The sequence below is a fragment of the Pleuronectes platessa genome, chromosome 12 (genome assembly GCF_947347685.1).
Source record: "Pleuronectes platessa chromosome 12, fPlePla1.1, whole genome shotgun sequence".
In the NCBI taxonomy this organism is placed as follows: Eukaryota; Metazoa; Chordata; class Actinopteri; order Pleuronectiformes; family Pleuronectidae; genus Pleuronectes; species Pleuronectes platessa.
The window spans coordinates 22,384,001-22,403,161 of NC_070637.1; the positions used below are offsets into that span (position 1 = coordinate 22,384,001).

The 19,161-nt window shown below is 42.6% G+C and overlaps 1 protein-coding gene across 2 annotated transcripts in view; it reads left to right on the forward strand.

The window, feature by feature from the left end:
• The window catches only part of LOC128453038 (spectrin beta chain, non-erythrocytic 1), a 73,605-nt gene that overhangs the window by 35,267 nt on the left and 19,177 nt on the right, over nt 1-19,161 (forward strand). For both annotated transcript variants that reach the window (XM_053435653.1, XM_053435652.1), the window contains 20 exons: nt 8,933-9,084; nt 10,859-11,032; nt 12,065-12,156; nt 12,461-12,541; nt 12,694-12,809; nt 13,007-13,119; nt 13,217-13,404; nt 13,560-13,677; nt 13,840-13,998; nt 14,222-14,317; nt 14,863-15,069; nt 15,824-15,977; nt 16,078-16,229; nt 16,335-16,553; nt 16,898-16,978; nt 17,124-17,330; nt 17,441-17,652; nt 17,828-17,965; nt 18,593-18,713; nt 18,806-19,021. In XM_053435653.1, the coding sequence (XP_053291628.1) occupies nt 8,933-9,084; nt 10,859-11,032; nt 12,065-12,156; nt 12,461-12,541; nt 12,694-12,809; nt 13,007-13,119; nt 13,217-13,404; nt 13,560-13,677; nt 13,840-13,998; nt 14,222-14,317; nt 14,863-15,069; nt 15,824-15,977; nt 16,078-16,229; nt 16,335-16,553; nt 16,898-16,978; nt 17,124-17,330; nt 17,441-17,652; nt 17,828-17,965; nt 18,593-18,713; nt 18,806-19,021 (2,996 nt within the window). The remainder of the gene's footprint in view (nt 1-8,932; nt 9,085-10,858; nt 11,033-12,064; nt 12,157-12,460; nt 12,542-12,693; nt 12,810-13,006; nt 13,120-13,216; nt 13,405-13,559; nt 13,678-13,839; nt 13,999-14,221; nt 14,318-14,862; nt 15,070-15,823; nt 15,978-16,077; nt 16,230-16,334; nt 16,554-16,897; nt 16,979-17,123; nt 17,331-17,440; nt 17,653-17,827; nt 17,966-18,592; nt 18,714-18,805; nt 19,022-19,161) is intronic.

The window sequence follows — 19,161 nt, forward strand, 5'->3', positions numbered from 1 at the left end:
TGGAGAAACACTTCAGTGGCTGAATTTAGCTGAAGGTTAATGGATCCAGTTTTTCTAAACGCAGCCTCGATGCCGAGCTGAAGCCTTGAAACTTCCGGATCATCCTCCTCTCTGAAAGCATCTCTCTGGCTCGAGGCCACGTGAAGGTGGACGCAGGAGGACGATCGTGGGGCTTTGAGAATATATTGGTCTTGAAACCAAGGCAGAATGTTTGTAGAAGGAGAATTATCTTGTATGTTATCTTTTAAGGATCATAAAGTTTGGTGATAAGATAGAGGAAAGTTTAATTATTGATCAGCCACATCTCAGCAAATGAAGCAATGTCTTCAAAACAAAAACACACCTTTTTCCATTTTTATACCCAGTTTGTTACAGGTTCTTGTATTTTTGTTTAAATCTGGAAATAGAAAAAAAACTTAGTGAGGAGTTGGCTTTTGTTTTTCACTGCAAACGTTAAACAGTCCAACATTTGAGTGGAGTTAATGTATTTTGCCACATTTCACCCAAAGTGTGACAGAAGCCCATGGATTGATAGTTTAGTTTTTAAAAGAGTCTGTGAACATTTGGAATTTTTGTCTGGCATTTAAACAAAAATAAATATAGGGAGGTTGTAGTTGTTTGTGAGGAACTTCCAGAGATAGTTTCTGTGGGTCTTTGGAGGTGGGAAAAAACATTAATTAGGTTTAACAAATGTGTATTTTATAGTTTTCTGATCAACTACAAGGTTCTTGAGGACCTATAAGGGGTTCTATTGATCTTTTGGATGTTCTTGTGTAGTTCGGGTTAGTCTGCAGTGATACTGTATGTTCCCTGCCACCATCACATCAAATGAAGGAGGTTCCTTCGGGAGAGAATCTAACATTTCGAAAAATTACTAACATACTTTTGTTTAATTTGGTAATTTGCTGCCATCTGTACAAATCAGAGAACTTCATCAAGAAACCATCACTATGAAACCCAGACGGTCCCTTGAATCCCTTTCACTTCTCATCCAGGAAACCCTCAGATAAATACAAAGGTCTGGGACGGGGTTTTATGACTTAAGTCGTTCAGCATTGAGTGGCTATAAATTCTCTGTTTGTCCCATGTGTGGCTCAGGTGGTTCAGAGTGCACCTCACATCCTCTAATTCCCACCGGGGCGATGAATACGGAAGCAGGCGGTGATTATTGCACTGGGAGGACTGAAAGGAGATGGGGAGGAGGCTCTTCCACCTCATTAGGGGCAGTATTGAGTGAACGTCCTGGTTAAAAATCAAGCAATTATGGAGGCCAACAAGTCGACAAATTGCAAACTGAACTGACTCATGGGAGATTTTTAAACAGAGCAGAGGTCTGTCAGCAGTTGAGTGATAAACAACTCGAGGGAACAGTCAAGGATGATTTTCTTGACTTTTATTCTGGTTTAGTGAAGAAGGTTTAATGAGACATGACAATGAGCTCACTCCACTGACTGACAGACGCTGACTCTGCTCAAAGGCACTTTGTCAGGCAGCTGTTGAACTGACAGCCTCTCAGTTAAAATCCCTCTGGACTACATTCCCCAGTCTTCTGCAGATTTTTGCGAGAATGGTCGATAGCAAAAACAGCATTTCAGACAGACATCATTATCTCACATCGATCCTTATCGTTTGCCTCTGTAATATCTGTCCATCAATACGAGCCTCTAACGCTTTATTTTGAAATTTGTGGTGGGTGGGGCTTGAAACATTGCTACATCATGAATTGATTGTTTTGTTAGAACCACACAAACCTTCCCCTGAGATCACAACACACACAAACACACACCGCCATGCTAACAAAACAAAACCACCATCCCTCGCTGCTCCCAGCATCCCCCTCTCTCTCCTCTGTTGTCCCGAGCCAGCCAATCAGAGGACTTCTCGGTGGTTTGGGAGCCTCTGAGCTATGTGTGTGTGTGTGTGGATTAACATGGGCGTGTCTAACGTGGTCTGGATGGAACAAAAATATCCCAGCCTCTGTTTCTCTTACTGTCTAAAAGGTGCTCTTCTTCCTCCCTCTTCTCCTCTTTCTCCTCCTCCTTCACCTCATCAATGTTTCATGAGCTTCAGCCGAGCGTCTGTAACTGCTCCGGTCACCCTCCCGCCTTTCCTTTCTTCCTCCCTCCCTCCCCCCGTCCATCCTCTTAGTGAAATTAAAGGAAGCCTCCTCTGTCTCGACCCGATAAAGCTCACACAAAGGTGGGAGGATAAATCACTCGTCCTCCGTCGTCAAGGTCAAGTTCTGCTCAGTAGACGTCTGTGATTCGCCGTTTACCGTCTGATACAATCTCATGGTGCACTTATCACCATATTATCATATAAACAGTAGAATTATAATATTTAAATGTAAAAGGATTTTATCATTTGTTTATAAACCAGCCTCTAATCAAGGGTGTCCACAAACAGATGAACTGCTTAGTATTAAAAAGTACGAGCTCTCACCAGCCACAATCTTATCAAACATTTTATAGAGTTAATCAGCAGCTTCACGTAGAAAAGACTGCATCAGCTTTTTTGTATTTTACTTGAATTCCAACCATTTTCATTTATGTAGTTTCAGTCAACAAAAAGCTAAACACACATTTAATCGGTGTCTCTAGAGTTAAACAACAATTAGGTTCAAATAAATGTCAGTTAAGCAACTTCAGGTAACAAACAAAGTTGCTGAGTGGCTGAAGGTCGGGTTGATTGATCATTAATTGAATTGATTATTAAAATATTTACAGCTCTGAACTTCTTGAGGCCACAGCTGTCGACCATCTCGATGTGATCTTCCTCTCTCTCTCTGATGGCAGCATGAAGAATATCATGTTTAAGTTACGTTTCTCTAAATGTCGCCGTGTTTCCTGCAAAGTTTTCAAGGTTATTTTCCCCCCAATTTTTTTTCTCAAAGACATTTCCTGAAAAGACGAAAGGTCTGGAAACGATTCAGAAACTTTCACCTGAGGTCGAGTCAGGTTCAGTTACACACAGAGAGAGAGGGAGAGAGAGAGAGGCGGATAATAGAGACATTGTTGAGTGTTTGGGCAGAAAGTGACATGAGTGAGTGTTCGAGGAAGAAGCTGTGTGTTTTCAAAGTGTGTGTGACAGTCTGAGGAAGAACAGTGTGTGTGACAGGAAAACCACGCTCCGTGTGTGTGTCTCTCTCTGTGTGTGTCTGTGTGTGTGTTATCACGTCGTCTGGTTGGATGAAAGGACCCTTTGATTGGAACGCTCCACTGAGCATGCTCCCAACAGCAGAGAGGGGGCAGGCCTAAGTTCGGCAAGAGAGAGAGAGATCATGAAATAAAAACATGATAACGTGTGTGTGTGTGTGTGTCAGCTGACGGCCTGAACCCTGTGACTCTGACACTTAATAGAGGATGATGGACGTGTGTGTCGTTGTGTCGGCGTTTCATTAACATGATGGTGACGGAGAGCGTCTATCTTCTCAGAGCTCAGGAATGTGACGTTCACACGGTGACGAAAAGTAAAGAGGACGAAATGATTTAATTCACAGGAGGTTTTTGTTACAGCAGGCTGCAACACACACACACACACACACACACAAATACACACTTTGACACTAATAAACACACAAACACACACAATTTAACACATTAACACACAAACAGATTTTAACCAACATTAAAACAAACTTTAACACATTGACAAACACACCTCACACACTTTAACACACTAAGCGGCATATTAATATAGACAATAACACACTTCAACATACATTAACAATCATTAGCATGCACAGCAACACTCACAAACACCTCACTGTTGATATAGTTCCTTTAAAGAGACAAGAGCTATAAGTGGTAAAGACTAAAAACATTTTACATTAATTACAATGATTGTGAGTATCTGAACAGAATAAGTCTCCTTTAATTTGTCGTTAGAGTCGAGATGTTCTCCATGTGTCAGACTTTGCACCTCGTCTACTACTCAACATATTTTTTTAGATTTTCAACGACGTCTACTTTCTGAAACAGTTTCACGAAAATAATGAACTTTTAATTTGAAACTAAAGACGTGAGAGTGAACTGGACTGAACTCAGGGAACTGGACGTATGTTTTCAGTCAGTTGAACAGTCTGATCATCAGTCAGTCAGTGTTCAGCTCTCAATGCTCCTCTGTTCCTCAATCTGGCTCACTGTGTGTGAGTGTGTACGAGACACACACAATGTCTCGTTCACGTCCAGTCAGAGGTCAGTGTGATTGGCTGAGGGTCTGACAGGCTCAGTATTGTGTGGTGTGATTGGCTGAAAGGATCTCGTGCTGTGTCTGCAGCATGTGGAGCTTCAGCTTCTCACTCAGCAGAAACAAGACGTCACTCAGAGGAAGTGTGTCCACACTCTCTCTCCTCATTATTCAATATCCCAATTCACCACAGAGCTAATGATGAAGCTAACGCTAAGCATAGTGTTAAACTGGGAGAAAGTATCTCCAACGTCTATGAACACATGAGGCTTTTTACCTCAGTGACACACACACGATCATATAACCTTATTAAAATACACACTTCCAGTTTTGCACTTCCAGGATTCCAGCATTCCTGATCTCCCACAGGATGAGCAGGGAGGCCGCGAATATTAACATTACTGTGTGTCTGGGGGGGTGTGTGTGTGTGTGTGTGTGTGTGTTTTCCTGTGTGTGCGTGTGTGTGTGTGTGCGTATGTGTTTAGTTAATGTCATGCGATCCACCATGAATGGCCCAGAAGTGGGTTGGATTTGGAAACACACCAAAGACATGGGAGAGTGAACACATTTGTGTGTGTGTGTGTGTGTGTGTGTGTGTGGTTGTGTGTGTCTATTAGTGGAAACAGATGTTTCATATGTTTGCTCTGTGTAACTCTCAGACACACAAAGTCTCAACTGAGACTCGAACTGACCATTATTGTCATTATTGATTGATCTGCTGAATTCTGTTTTCAATCAATTATTCAGTCCATGACGTATTTTCTGAAAGTGTGTCACAAATTCAGAGTAAAACACACAATCTGCAAACATCTTGCTTAGTTCAACCAATATTAAAACCCCCCCCAAAATATTGATTCATAACTGATGTATGACAAATAAGGAAACTTCATTTTGAGGCTGAAATCACAGATTATTTGACTTTGTTTCATAGATTTTACGAAATAACAAAAAAATATCAACTGTCGTCACCTGAAGGACTTGTGTGAAGTTTGTGTGTGTGTCTGCTTCCCTGTGCACATTCCTGCTAACACAGATTTCAGTAGGAGGCTGCAGGAAAAGTTCAAGAAAATGTCCAGAGACACTGACTCAGACATTTCTTCAGGAATGTGTGTGTTCTTCAGTTCAGGTCTGAAAACAGCTTAAAGTTACTATTAGATGAGAAATTAAACAGTAAGAGTCCTCAGTCACACACACACACACACACACACACACACACACACAGAATAGATGTGAAGGTGTCAGTTTGGTCTGGACGATTCCAAATTAAAGATTTATTTCTGACCTAAATCACATTGACGCACACTGTCTGGTGTGTGTGTCTGTATGCAGTCCTCACTCAGGGGAACACAGCTGTGGGTTGATGTCAGTTTTTTTGTTTTGTTTCCATGACTTGAACCTCCTAGGCTTAGTTTAAGCCCCGCCTCCTCAGACCTGCTGACCCTGACTTTAACGTCAGAGAGAAGCTGATTGGTGGAGCTGGTGAGGTTTGGATGAAATTGGTCTCAAGGCAAAACTTGGGACAGAAACATTATTTACTGTTTGGTTAAAAAATCGAATCTGTTCATAATAATTTCCTTTTCTTTTCTTCCTTCCTTTTCCATTTATTCTCTTTTACCTTTTCTTGCCTTTTCTTGCCTTGCAGTTGTTTAGTACATTATTTTCTCTTTTGTTTCCTTTGTTTGCTCGGTCCTTCCTCTTCTCGCTGTCACTTTCCTTTTCCTTTCCTTTTATCCTTTTATTCAGTTCTTCTTTCATTCGCAGTTTCTTCTTCTCTTCTTTCTTTGTCTTTTCAATTCTGTGGAACAAAATACAGTTTCCTAACAAATTATTTTATCAATTTATATTTTATTAGCCTTAACACAAGTTTGTGTGTAGGTTTGTGTGTTTGTATTGAAAGTCTGTGTGAATTCTTGTCATAACACAACGTTGACATTACAATGGCGCTGATACATTCACACAATGATACAAGCCGTGCTGAACCTCACATGATGCTCAGGCTGTGCATTCCTGTGTGTGTCATTCCTGTGTGTGTGTGTTGTGTGTGATGCTCATTTAAAATGGGCGGAGTTATTGATTTTTCATCCCAATAGAGACAAGCAAGGCCACACCCCTGTCTGGTGTATGTGTGTGTGTGTTTCCTTAGGCTCAGGTTAAGGTCATCCTCTAATTGTGTGCGTGTATGAATGTGTGCACATGTGTGTAATTGACTCACTGGGAGACAACACTGTGTCCTCTGGAAACTCACACTCACACACACACACACACATACAATGCTGTGTCTCGTACATTCAGCAGTATCTGTAAATCTATAAAGGTAATTGAAGCCGCTGACATTGAGTTCTGCTTAGTTGTGTGTGTCTGTGTGTGTGGTGTGTGCATGTGTGCATAATTTATCTTAACTTATCACTCACAGGTCAGACCAGTGCTAAACTCACCTGAAATAACTCCTGCCGGTATAAATCCCAGCTGTTCATTAATCTGCCCGGTTACAATTTATTAAAGGATGGAAAAAAAGCTAAAGAATAAAATAGTTTCCGTTTTTTTTGTTTGTTTGTTTGTTTGTTTGTTTGTTTGTTTGTTTGAGTCAATAACAATGACCCGACTGTAAATTCACCAAATGAATCTGGTCTCTAAACTGATCTGTAAAAACAACTGTACTGGAAATAAAGAGCAGAGGAACTGATTAACAAATGATAAACTGATATATCGACTTATCGCAGAGAAACTTTTTCTATATTTAAGTTTCAGACAAAATGACCAAAAATATATTTCATTTCATCCCGTAGACATCATTTTTACCTCCGGCCAAAGAGGTTATGTTTTAACCCCTGAACGTTTTTTGGTGTTTACTGGATCACATAATAAACTACTGGATGTGTTTCAACAGACTTGGTGAAAAGATGTGTAACAGTACAAGAAAGAAATCATTACATTTCCTTTGAATCTTTTTCTCAAACTTTGAGATTGGTGGTTTTGTTGATTTTCCCAGAGAATAATTCATTGGTCTTGATTTACAAATTAGACGTATATAGAGGTCTGATTTTGAGGGTATGGGTGTCATTTGGTGCAGCTTGACTGGTCGTGAGGGACTGGTGGGTCTTGGTGGAAGTTTGTGCTCCACTGAGCGATGTTCTCGTTAAATACGTTTCCTGTTTTGCTGTTGTAAAGCAGACGATTGGCCCGTAGGGAGGAGGAGGGGGCAGGATGTGTGTCCCGCAGCCGCCGCCATCTTTGGCGTCATGGCCCCTTCATGACGTCTCTCTTGATAACAAGTATAATTAATAATAACCAATAACACCAAATCTGATGCCAGTATTTGGAAGTCGTGTCCAGGGGCTTTTTACTGATATAAACAGATACAGGAAAAACAACCAGTAGAAACAATAAGGTCAATAAGTGGAACCGTCTTTATACAGCGCTCATCCATCAGCTCTTCATTGTGTTGAGCCAGGACAGGTTTCAATAAACAGATGTGTACATGAGACAAGATCTCCCCCTGCTGCAGCTGCTTCTTTGAATATAGAAAGAAGAAGTGATGTTACACACACATACGCACACGGTTCAGCTCCAACACACACACACGATGAATGTTTATTCTATGGGTGTAGTCCAGCAGTTTTTGTGTGTGTGTGTGTCTGTGAGTTTGTTTTCTTGCTCGGACGAGCAGCTGCTTCATTTTCTGTACAGGAAGGGGAAGCCCCCACACTCACACACACACTGACACACACACACACTGACACACACACACTTAGAAGACAAAATGCCATAAAGTGGATACACACCCCTGCGTGCAGAAAATGCAATAGAAAGCATGAAGATGGAGATAAGACACACAAACACACACACACGCAGTAAAGTACAGTATGTGCTGAAACAAATGGCCGGTGCTGTGGATCATCTGATGAGGACGGGTCTAGCCTCTGAAACACCTCGGCTTGTTTTTTCAAAGTTTGAATCTTCAGCAGCGACCGACACAGATAAGAAACATTAGATTAAACTGACTGCACCTTTAAAAACGTCTGATTCCACTGACAGATTCTTCTTTTGAAATGTATTAATGATCAGATGTAATCTTCCACATGCCATTACTGCAGCCAGAATGATCTCACTTGTGTGTGTACGAGCACGTTGGGTGGATGTAAAATCAAGGATTCAAACAGACTCCTCCACACGCCCCTCTGTAATCAGATCACTGTCGTGTGTGTGGTGTTCCTGGCTCCGTCCAGTCGTCCCTGTTGCTTCTGACCGCTCACAGACACCATGACGTCTCCTCCACATGTTAACCACAGCTTCACTTTGATATCAGACATTCTCCAGTGGGTTTGTGCTGAGTGATAAAGAAACTGAAGGCCGGTCAACAGTGAAGCTATTGTCCTGCTGCACACAGACTCACACACACACACACACAGGCACACACCCTGAAGGTCATGAATTTATATGAATGTTTGTGTGTCATTTTTATTACAGGCAGGGTTTCTTATCAGTTGTGTGTGTATGTTTGTGTGTGTCTCAGTCTTGTTTCCTTCCAGGGGTCAAACAAAGTCTACTCTTATTGTCTGAGGTCACTCGCTCTCTGACCTAAGTGCGATGAAGAGAAAATGTCGACCTTGTACGTGCACGCCACCATGTGCACACCTCTGTTTGTTGATAGTTTTGTTTGCGTTTCTCTTTATCCCGTGTTCTGTAATGACTAATCTCTCACTCTCTCTCTCTCTCTCTCTTTCTCCCTGTGTCTCTCGTCCAGATGAGCGCGAGGCGGTGCAGAAGAAGACATTCGTGAAATGGGTGAACTCACACTTGTCCAGAGTCTCCTGTCGCATCACCGACCTCTACATGGACCTGAGGGACGGACGCATGCTCATCAAGCTGCTGGAGGTCCTGTCAGGAGAGAGACTGGTGGGTCACGTCGCTGTCAGGGCTTTTATTTTGAAAGAGGGGCAGCATCAGGCGAGATTAAATGAGCTTCAAACTCTAATCATCATTCTTTTGTCCATTTCTCATCCTTACTGGTAATTTTATCAGTCTTCTGGGGATGTCCCAAATATTCTCTTTATATATTAAATATTCTTTTTTTGTCTTGACATCAATATGTAATAAATCAACGTGGTCCCAGTCTGAGAGGAAGGAAGCACAAGTTTTATTATGCACATTAACAAATGAAATGTGCATCTTTTTATGAGCTCTGTGATTCATCTTCTTAAGAGCTCTGTAATAAATGAGTCATTTTAAATTAAGTTAAAAGTGCAAATAAAATCGAATCACTTTTATTTACCAGGACAAACTGGAAGAGATGATTTGAGATGAATCTTTGCTCCATACCAAGAGACATAAACTCAGACGCGTTCAGTCAGAACAACCCGGTGTGACCTGCCTTCCAGAGCCATGAGCCAAACTCTCCTCTTCTTCTCTTTCCTCTCCCTCTTTTCTTCGTCTTCTTCTTCTTGGCACGTCTTTCCCGTCTCCTCAAATCTGACCTCCTCCCTCTCCATGGCGCTGTCATCCGGTCTTTTCACAACCTGTCAGATGCACACAGGGAGAAAACACAACTGCGCAGTCAGGGAGGAAGTGTAATACACTACGTATTTTTTCTGATATTATTACATTTCAATTATAGTTTTGTTAGTCCTAGTTTGGGCAGAGAGTTAAAGAAGAGGGGGAAAAAATTAGAGAAAGCTGAAATAAAGGCCAGAGGGATGGTGAAGTGTTGAGCAGGATGGATGGAGGCAGTAACTGTGTGTGTGTGGGGGGGGGGGGGGGGGAGGAGAGAGAGAGTCATTGAGAAAGTTTGAGGCTTCACACGGATCCAAGACGCCTCCAGAAGCAGCAGAGGAATCTGATCTGAGAGCGAGAGGCTGAATCACACTGAACAACAGGGGGCGTCCATCATTTATATCTGTTATAGAATGAGTGAGACTAAAACTTAGTGGGGACTATTTCACTGGTGGGTTGATCCATCTTTGATGCTTAGTTAATACATTTTGTCTGACTTGAACCAACCAGATCACTGATGTTTGTGTGTCTGTGTGAGGAAAAGCAAAGATAGTTGTGTTATTGTCGGGCGACATCCTGATCGTAGTGATGATGATGATGATGATGATGTTGAGATCAGAGTTGGACGATGAACATGTTGCTTTGACGACCTGCAGGATGTTACATCGCTGACAGCTCAGACATTTATTTTATTTTAGCTGTTTATCATCACTGTGGTTTGTTTTAATTATATTTCAGGATGTAAACATCATTTCCGACATGTGTCTGTCGTCCAAAGGACTCGACAAGATGCTGAGTCATTAAAAACAGAGACAGCAGAGCTCAAACTCATCACATCCTGCTTCTCGGTTTATAAAATCATCTAAAGATCCATTAGTTCCTTTTGTAATTGTTCTATAACTTATGATTCTTGGTTTATGATACATTTTTGGTTTTGCGAAATATTTATTGCTTGAAACATTCCTGTGTTGAGATGAAATCCTTTTGAGAATAAGATTTGTATAAATAATGTCCAGTTGAAGAAAATCTATGAAAACACAAAGTGTGGGGTTTTGAAATCACTCAGCTGTGTCTGCAGCTGTTTTCTTCTTCCTGGTGTTTATACGACAGCATGAAGCTGTCCACGGCCTCTGAGTTTGTGAGGGTCATAAATAAAACTGGAGTTCTGTTTTTGTTTCAGCCCAAACCCACCAAGGGTCGGATGCGGATCCACTGTCTGGAGAACGTGGACAAGGCTCTGCAGTTCCTGAAGGAGCAGAGGGTCCACCTGGAGAACATGGGCTCCCACGACATCGTAGACGGAAACCACCGCCTCACCCTGGGCCTCATCTGGACCATCATCCTCCGCTTCCAGGTACGAGGCCGCCGCGCACGTTCACATCCCAAGAGGAGGTGCTTTCACTCCAGGAACATCAGAAAACTGCACCGGGGATGTGGGTCATGTGATCCAGGGTCAGGTGCATTGAACCGTGTTGCATCCTATCACATAGTGTTGAGGCTCATTTATTATCTGTATCTTGTTTATCTGGCCGTCGGTAAATCAACCACCAGGAGCCAAGATTCTCATTCACTACTTTTTGCTTCACATTCTTAAATAAAGCCACTGTTGAAGATTAATTTAATCAAATGTGGATTATCAGGGGAAATGTGTTCCCTTTGTTTTAAAGAGTCAAAGTTGGTTTTTGCATCATTTCTTTAGGCCTCATTAAAAAGACACAAACTACCTTCAGAGAAGAACAGATTTTACTGTACGCCGCTGTCGTGTCACTGGGTGATGATGTCATCATTAAGGACAGTGAACAGTTGGGGAAATGGGTGAAAAGGATTTAGATTTGATAAGAGGATTAAAAAACTCTTTTTAGTGGTTTTAAATCCTGCAGCGGAGGGACCAACGTGAAATGGAGCCGAGTGACAGAAGGACTAAAGTGTGTGTGTGTGTGTGTGTGTTTGTCTCATATGTGTGTTTGCCGTGTTAATGCCGATTTGCGGCTCACATTTGATTCATGCTTCAGTCAGACTGAAACCGATGGATGTTGTGGAGGTGAGACGTGCTCTTTAGTCTACGTTCGGAACAAAATGATTTTTAAGAAAAGATGTCACTTTTGGACGGTTTAAGAAAGCGTGGACTTTTGGAGAGACAGGACAATCCTTGAAAGGGAGGACATTTTAAGAGAGAGAGGACATTTACAAAAAGAGTATTAAAGTATGTTTGGAAAATGTGGACAATTTCAGGAGCCATAGACAGTTTGGATAGAAAGACAGGACATGTTTATGAAGTGAGATAGTTTTAGAAAGTGTGGACATTTTTGGGAAAGTATGGACAGTTCCAAACGTCACATCTATTCTATCAGTGTTTTTACACTCTGTGTCTGTCTGTGTGTCTCAGATCCAGGACATCAGTGTGGAGACGGAGGACAACAAGGAGAAGAAGTCGGCTAAAGATGCTCTGCTGCTCTGGTGTCAGATGAAAACAGCCGGGTGAGATTTTAAAAGCTGTTTTTACTCATCTACAGAGAAATGTTCAGACTACATTTCCCATCAGCCCTCTCACCACCTGTTCCCTGCCCTGAAGTGGATGTAGATGTTCAAGGGGGAGTTTTTATGTTTTTACTATTGAGGGAATTGCACAACGTTATAACTGGAAACTGATTCATAGAAAAGAGTGGGAGCCATCCCTCAAGGTTCCACCAGTTTAATTCACTCTATGAATATGATATCACGTTATAATTAAACACTAATCACTGAGAAATTCTGTTTTTAACGATTTGCTCTTCCTGTCAAGATATCCAAACGTCAACATCCACAACTTCTCCACCAGCTGGAGAGATGGGATGGCCTTCAACGCGCTCATCCACAAACACAGGTTAATAAAATGCAAATAAATAAAAGTATTCAAAGTGGCTCTAAAGAGAAACTCTTCATCGCAACATTAAAGCAACCAGTCGCTGCCACAAAAGAAATACAGCAGGAAAAGAAACGAAAAATCAATTCAGCACGTTCTGTTTATGGTTTCAGACCCGACCTGATCGACTTCGATAAGCTGAAGAAATCAAACGCTCACCACAACCTGCAGAATGCTTTCAACCTGGCCGAGCAGCACCTGGGCCTCACCAAGCTGCTGGACGCCGAGGGTGAGAGAACACACACGCAAGCAACCAGACACACACACACACACACACACACACACACACACACACACACACACACACACACACACACACACACACACACACACAATCCCTCACACTTACACTCAGAATAAAATGACAACTTTATCATTTAGAATACATGTTTATATATATATATGTGTGTGTGTGTGTATGTGCAGACATCAGCGTGGACCACCCTGATGAAAAGTCAATCATCACCTACGTGGTGACTTATTACCACTACTTCTCTAAGATGAAGGCGCTGAAGGTCGAGGGGAAGAGAATCGGGAAGGTAAAAAAAAAAGTCTTATTCCAACCTTAAAGGACCATTCTGTTATCGTTCTTATTATCAGTATTTTAAACATGTGTGTTCCTGGCGTGTTTTCCAGGTCCTGGACAACGCCATCGAGACGGAGAAGATGGTCGAGAAGTACGAGTCTCTGGCGTCCGACCTGCTGGAGTGGATCGAACAGACCATCATCATCCTCAACAACAGGAAGTTCGCCAACTCTCTGGTGGGAGTCCAGCAGCAGCTGCAGGCCTTCAACACGTATCGCACCGTGGAGAAACCGTCAAAGTCAGTTCACGATGACTCCAAACTTTACTCATATTTTAACTTTTTTACACTTATTTGTCCTTTTAAAACACAAACTGAAGCCAAAAGTCTGAAAGTCAAACTCTCTGTGCCACAACAGTGCTGAGTGTGTGTTTCTATTGTGTGTGTGTGTGCAGGTTTACAGAGAAAGGGAACCTTGAGGTTCTGCTGTTCACCATCCAGAGTAAGATGAGAGCCAACAACCAGAAGGTTTACACTCCACGAGAGGGAAAGCTCATCTCTGACATCAACAAGGTAACAACAACTAATACATAGAGGGGAGAGTTCAGGTGGAAAAGAGAAAATATTTATCAACAAATAATAATCTAGAGATGTAAAAGTGTTTATCAGCATCTACAGTGTGAACGATTAATGTAGTTAATGTGAGAAATTGTGTTGTGGGTGTGTTTGTTTTAGGCGTGGGAGCGTCTGGAGAAAGCGGAGCACGAGCGCGAGCTGGCTCTGAGGACGGAGCTGATTCGTCAGGAGAAACTCGAGCAGCTCGCCCGACGCTTCGACCGCAAGGCCGCCATGAGGGAGACGTGGCTGAGTGAGAACCAGCGGCTCGTCTCTCAGGTAACACACGTACACAAGGTTGATTCCGCTTGATCAAACGATACAGGAGTTCATGAAGGAAATTACTTTTTGATGTAGATTCTTATTTCTAAGTCATAAATAAAAACATGTTCTTCTCTCCTCTCTATGTTTCCTTTCCTCCATCCTCTCCTCTTTATTTCCCATCTCCTCTCCTTGTGTCCTCTGTCCTCGTCTCCTTGTCTCCTCTGTCCTCCTCCTCCAGGATAACTTTGGATTAGACCTCCAGGCCGTGGATGCTGCAACTAAGAAACACGAGGCCATAGAAACGGACATTGCAGCATACGAGGAGCGAGTTCAGGTCAGTTCTTCACCTGGTTCATCGTGTTTTTAACACTGCATGTATTCTGCTGTCTGTTCAAATTTTAAACCCAGGATTAGATTAGATTAGATTAGCTCATGTGGAATTAAATTTAAACTAAATAAATATATTCAGGGTTTTAACCTTGATCCAATTACTCTCATGGATTAAATCGGTACAAACACTGGATCGGACGAGTTAACCTTGGTTTGGTGTTAATTGATTTAAACTTCTATCAGATTAAAAATGACTGAATTGTTGACGGGATTGAGTCGAGTCCTGCAGAGTCGGGTGGATAGTATTAATCTAATGAGTGTAAATGTTTAGATTTCAATTTAAGCCTTGATCATTGAACCAGAGTCTTGCTCCTGATCACATGTTTGGAACTAAACTTCATCATACACACAGAAAAGTGTTTAAATACACAAATATCCAGATTCAAACACATTCCGGAAAATTCCTCACCAGCTCCTGAACAATTTCCCTGTTAACATTTGAGTGTTGTTTTTGTTTTGTGTGTTTTCCTCCGTTCCCCCCCCCCCCAGGCGGTGGTTTCTGTGGCGAAGGAGCTGGAGAAAGAGAATTACCACGACATCAAACGCATCACGGCCAGGAAGGACAACGTGATCCGGCTGTGGGAATATCTGCTGGAGCTGCTGAAGGACCGACGCCACCGACTGGAGCTGAACCTGGGTCTGCAGAGAGTCTTCCAGGAGATGCTCTACATCATGGACTGGATGGACGAGATGAAGGTACGCAGGGGGCGTGGCCCAATCAGAGCGGAGCCAGGGGTTTTACTTTAAGATTAAAATATAACGGGTACAATTTAATTTTGTTGTCATCTGTGAAAACAGGTGATTTTTTTTTTTGTGTGATATATTTGTGGCCAAAAGAAAGATGTAAGTATTACATCACCTACTAACACATATGTGTTAGTAGGTGAAGAATATATATTTTTATATTCTTTTTTTTTTTTAGGTAAAATGGTTTTAAAGTTAAAGTTTGAACGCTGATAGGCTCAAGAAGTTTGGACTTTGTTTTAGATTTTTTCATAATTTGCGAAGTCAGATTTTACAAGTATGATATTGGTTAAGGAACTGAAATCTCATCGAATCTATTGTAATTAAAAAGAAAGCAGAAGCTACTTTAATAATCAGTTTTAGTTTCAGTGTGAAAAATAAGTTAATTTGGTTTATTCAGGTGAATTTGGAATCGTTGAGATCATTGTATTTTTAATTATATTTACATTTAGTCTATTATTGAACTATTGCAAATCTCAGACATATTTCATCTTTTGATTTGTTCTCTTTAGATGAATTAACATCTGATCAATCGCTGATTAAACTGGTGAAATTCAAAATGAGGAATTTCCTGAAGAAGAATTGACACAGTTATTATCAGTGCTCCCTCTGTTAAGATGTTCTGTCCAAAACGAGTTCCTGTAAATATCAGATGTCCCTGTGTGATGGTTTGACCTCTGACCCCGGGCTCTGTCTCTCGGTGCAGATGCTGCTGCTCTCTCAGGATTATGGGAAACATTTGCTGGGTGTTGAGGACCTGATGCAGAAACACGCTCTGGTGGAGGCGGACATCAGCATCCAGGCCACTCGGGTCAAGAACGTCAACCTGAACGCTCAGAAATTCGGCAGCGACTCCGAGGGTGAGATGGGCGGATGATGGCTCGAGGACATTTTTGAGTGTGGGCTCTTCATCTGGCAGATTTCGATGAGCGGGACATTAATCGTTTCTCTCCTCCTCAGGTTATAACCCGTGTGACCCACAGATCATCAGGGATCGAGTGGCTCACCTGGAGTTCTGCTACCAGGAGCTGAGTCAGCTCGCGGCTGAACGGCGAGCTCGCCTGGAGGAGTCCCGCCGCCTATGGAAATTCTTCTGGGAAATGGCTGAAGAGGTTATTTTTTTATTTATTTTATTACTATTATTAAAAGTCTACCTGGAGTTGTCTGGTCGTTGGGACGTGATTTAACCGAGACCTGAATGTGTCTGCGTTTCGTAGGAGGGATGGATCCGAGAGAAGGAGCAGATCCTGTCCTCCGAGGATTATGGGAAGGATCTGACAGGTGCGCTGAGACTGCTGAGTCAGCACAAAGCCTTCGAGGACGAGATGACTGGGCGAGCGGCTCATTTACAGCAAACCATCAAACAGGGAGATGAGCTGGTGGCCAACAACCACTTTGGAGCCGATAAGATCAAAGAGCGAATCCAGGACGTCCAGGTAAACTGCAGCTGCTCCGAGAGCGTCATCGCAACATTTAATCTTTAACTTGTTTAACAAACATTTGTCCAACTCCATCTTATTTGGAGCCGTTGAAACTGAAAGCTCACATTTAATAATTTGGGGAATGGGTTTTTCATCTCCTAAAGGGGAGTAGATCATAAAAAGGTTCATAACCTCACTTATGTGTTTGATGAAACTTTTGTCTCCTGTTTAATTTGTTTGATTTCATTAGTAGAAACCCTTCTGGACTTTCAGAAAAAGTGTATTTACCTGTAAATCCGTCCTCAAACATCAAGATGCATAATTTCCTAAACCCTTGCTTCCTCTCCTCTGTGCTGCAGGAGCAGTGGGCCGCTCTGGAGCGTCTCTCTGCCGTTCGTAAAGCCCGTCTGCAGGAAGCCTGCAACCAGCACCAGTTCCAGGTGAAAACAGGTTTTCATGGTTTCTAATAGAAATTGACTGGTTGAATTCAGCTCAGTTGATTAGCAGACGTCTGTAGAATGCTGGTAAAAAAAATAAAGTTCAGCTCCAGCTCAGAAACTAAATCACTTCCTCTTCTCTCCTCAGGCCGATGCTGACGACATCGACACGTGGATGTTGGACGTGCTGCGGATCGTCTCCAGCGTCGACGTCGGCCACGACGAGTTCTCCACTCAGGCTCTGGTAAAGAAACACAAAGACGTTGCAGAGGAGATCGGGAGCTACCGGCCCGTCATCGACGCTCTGCACGAACAGTCCCACACGCTGCCGCCCGAGAAGGCCGACTCTGAGGAGGTGAGGAGTCTCCTTTGAATGGTTCTAAATCTGTGGAGAATCAGAGTAGATAGTAATTTCGTCTGGAAGGCACCGCACTCACTGTGAGATGGTTCTGTTTCAATGTGCAGGTTCAGAGCCGGCTGGCCGGCATCGAGGAGCGATACAAGGAGGTGGTGGAGCTGACGCGCCTCAGGAAGCAGGCGCTGCAGGACGCTCTGGCGCTCTACAAGATGAAGAGTGAAGCCAGCGCCTGCGAGGTGTGGATCGATGAGAAGGAGCAGTGGCTCAACAGCATGGAGATCCCAGAGAAACTGGAAGACCTGGAAGTCGTCCAGCACCGGTGAGAAGCACCAGGGTCAAACCAGTTCAGTTTGGGGTTAATAAGCCTGACTTTATAACAGAGCAATATATCCCATCATGCATTGCCCTGATTGAAAATAAATTAAAGTTGCAGCGGAAACTAAATAAGTGTTTTCAAAATATGAAAAAACTAAACTTCCTGTGTCTCTGTCCAGGTTCGAGAGTTTGGAGCCGGAGATGAACAGTCAGGCGTCCCGGGTTGCCGTGGTGAACCAGGTTGGCCGGCAACTGATGCACAGCGGACATCCCAGCGAGAAGGAGATCAAAGCCCAGCAGGACAAACTCAACACCAGGTAATCTAACTGGGATTAGATCAGATTATCACATCTTTAACCACCTCACTGAGATTAAACTGGTTAGTGAACTGCTTTTAAGGCTGTAACTAAACATGATATAATTGGGACTGAAACTAAACCTGAATTAAAGATCATTATAACAGAGATTCTACATGTAACTGGGATTAAAAACAATTAAACATGAATGTGAGGTTTATCAGGTAATTAACTGGGATTTAGCAGCTATGATCTAAACTGGGATTAAAAAGGGTATTTAAAAAAAAGATGATTACATGTAGAGCATTAGGAAATAAACTGTATATCTAAAGGTAATAAACTTGAATTAAAAAGTAAATGATCTGTGGTTATCAGGTAACTAAACTAGGATTATACCAGGATTAAACAGGTTAAGTCAATGAGATCAAAAGGAATCTTTAATAAAACAGACAATTAATAAGTTAAAGTAAAGTAAATAATCAGTGGTTGTAGAGAAACTCAACCAGGATTGAACAAGTGGTCTCATTTTAATTAAAAGGAAATTAATCTTGAATAAAACAGATAAATGAATAACCCACCTGCTTCAGTTTCCGTATTAGTTGATATTTGCTGCTGATGGTGTCTCTGTCCACTCGTCCCTCCGTCCAGGTGGAGTCAGTTCAGGGACCTGGTGGACCAGAAGAAGGACAGCCTGAACTCGGCTCTGGGCGTCCAGAACTACCACCTGGAATGTAACGAGACCAAGTCCTGGATCAAGGAGAAGACCAAGGTCTGTGTCTGCTCTTTCAGGGTTTTAATTCACCCCCCCGCTGCCACTGATTGGCTGGTCTGACCCGTCACTCGCTCTCTGTCCTCCTCCAGGTCATCGAGTCCACTCAGGAGCTGGGGAACGACCTGGCCGGCGTCATGGCTCTGCAGAGGAAGCTGACGGGAATGGAGCGCGACCTGGCCGCCATCGAAGACAAGCTGGGAGACCTGGGAAAAGAAGCAGACCGGTTGGCCACGGAACACCCGGAGCAGTCAGACGCCATCAAGGGACGTCTGGCTGAGATCAGAGGCGTCTGGGACGAGATGAAGGTGAGAGGATCTGTCAGATCAGAAGAAACTACTTTAAATCTATTAAATCTTTAAAAGCAAGTTAAGAAAAAGCCAAAATCTTCCCACCAGAGATGAGACTCTGTAATTTAAAACAGATTCTGGAAACTAAGATCATCACA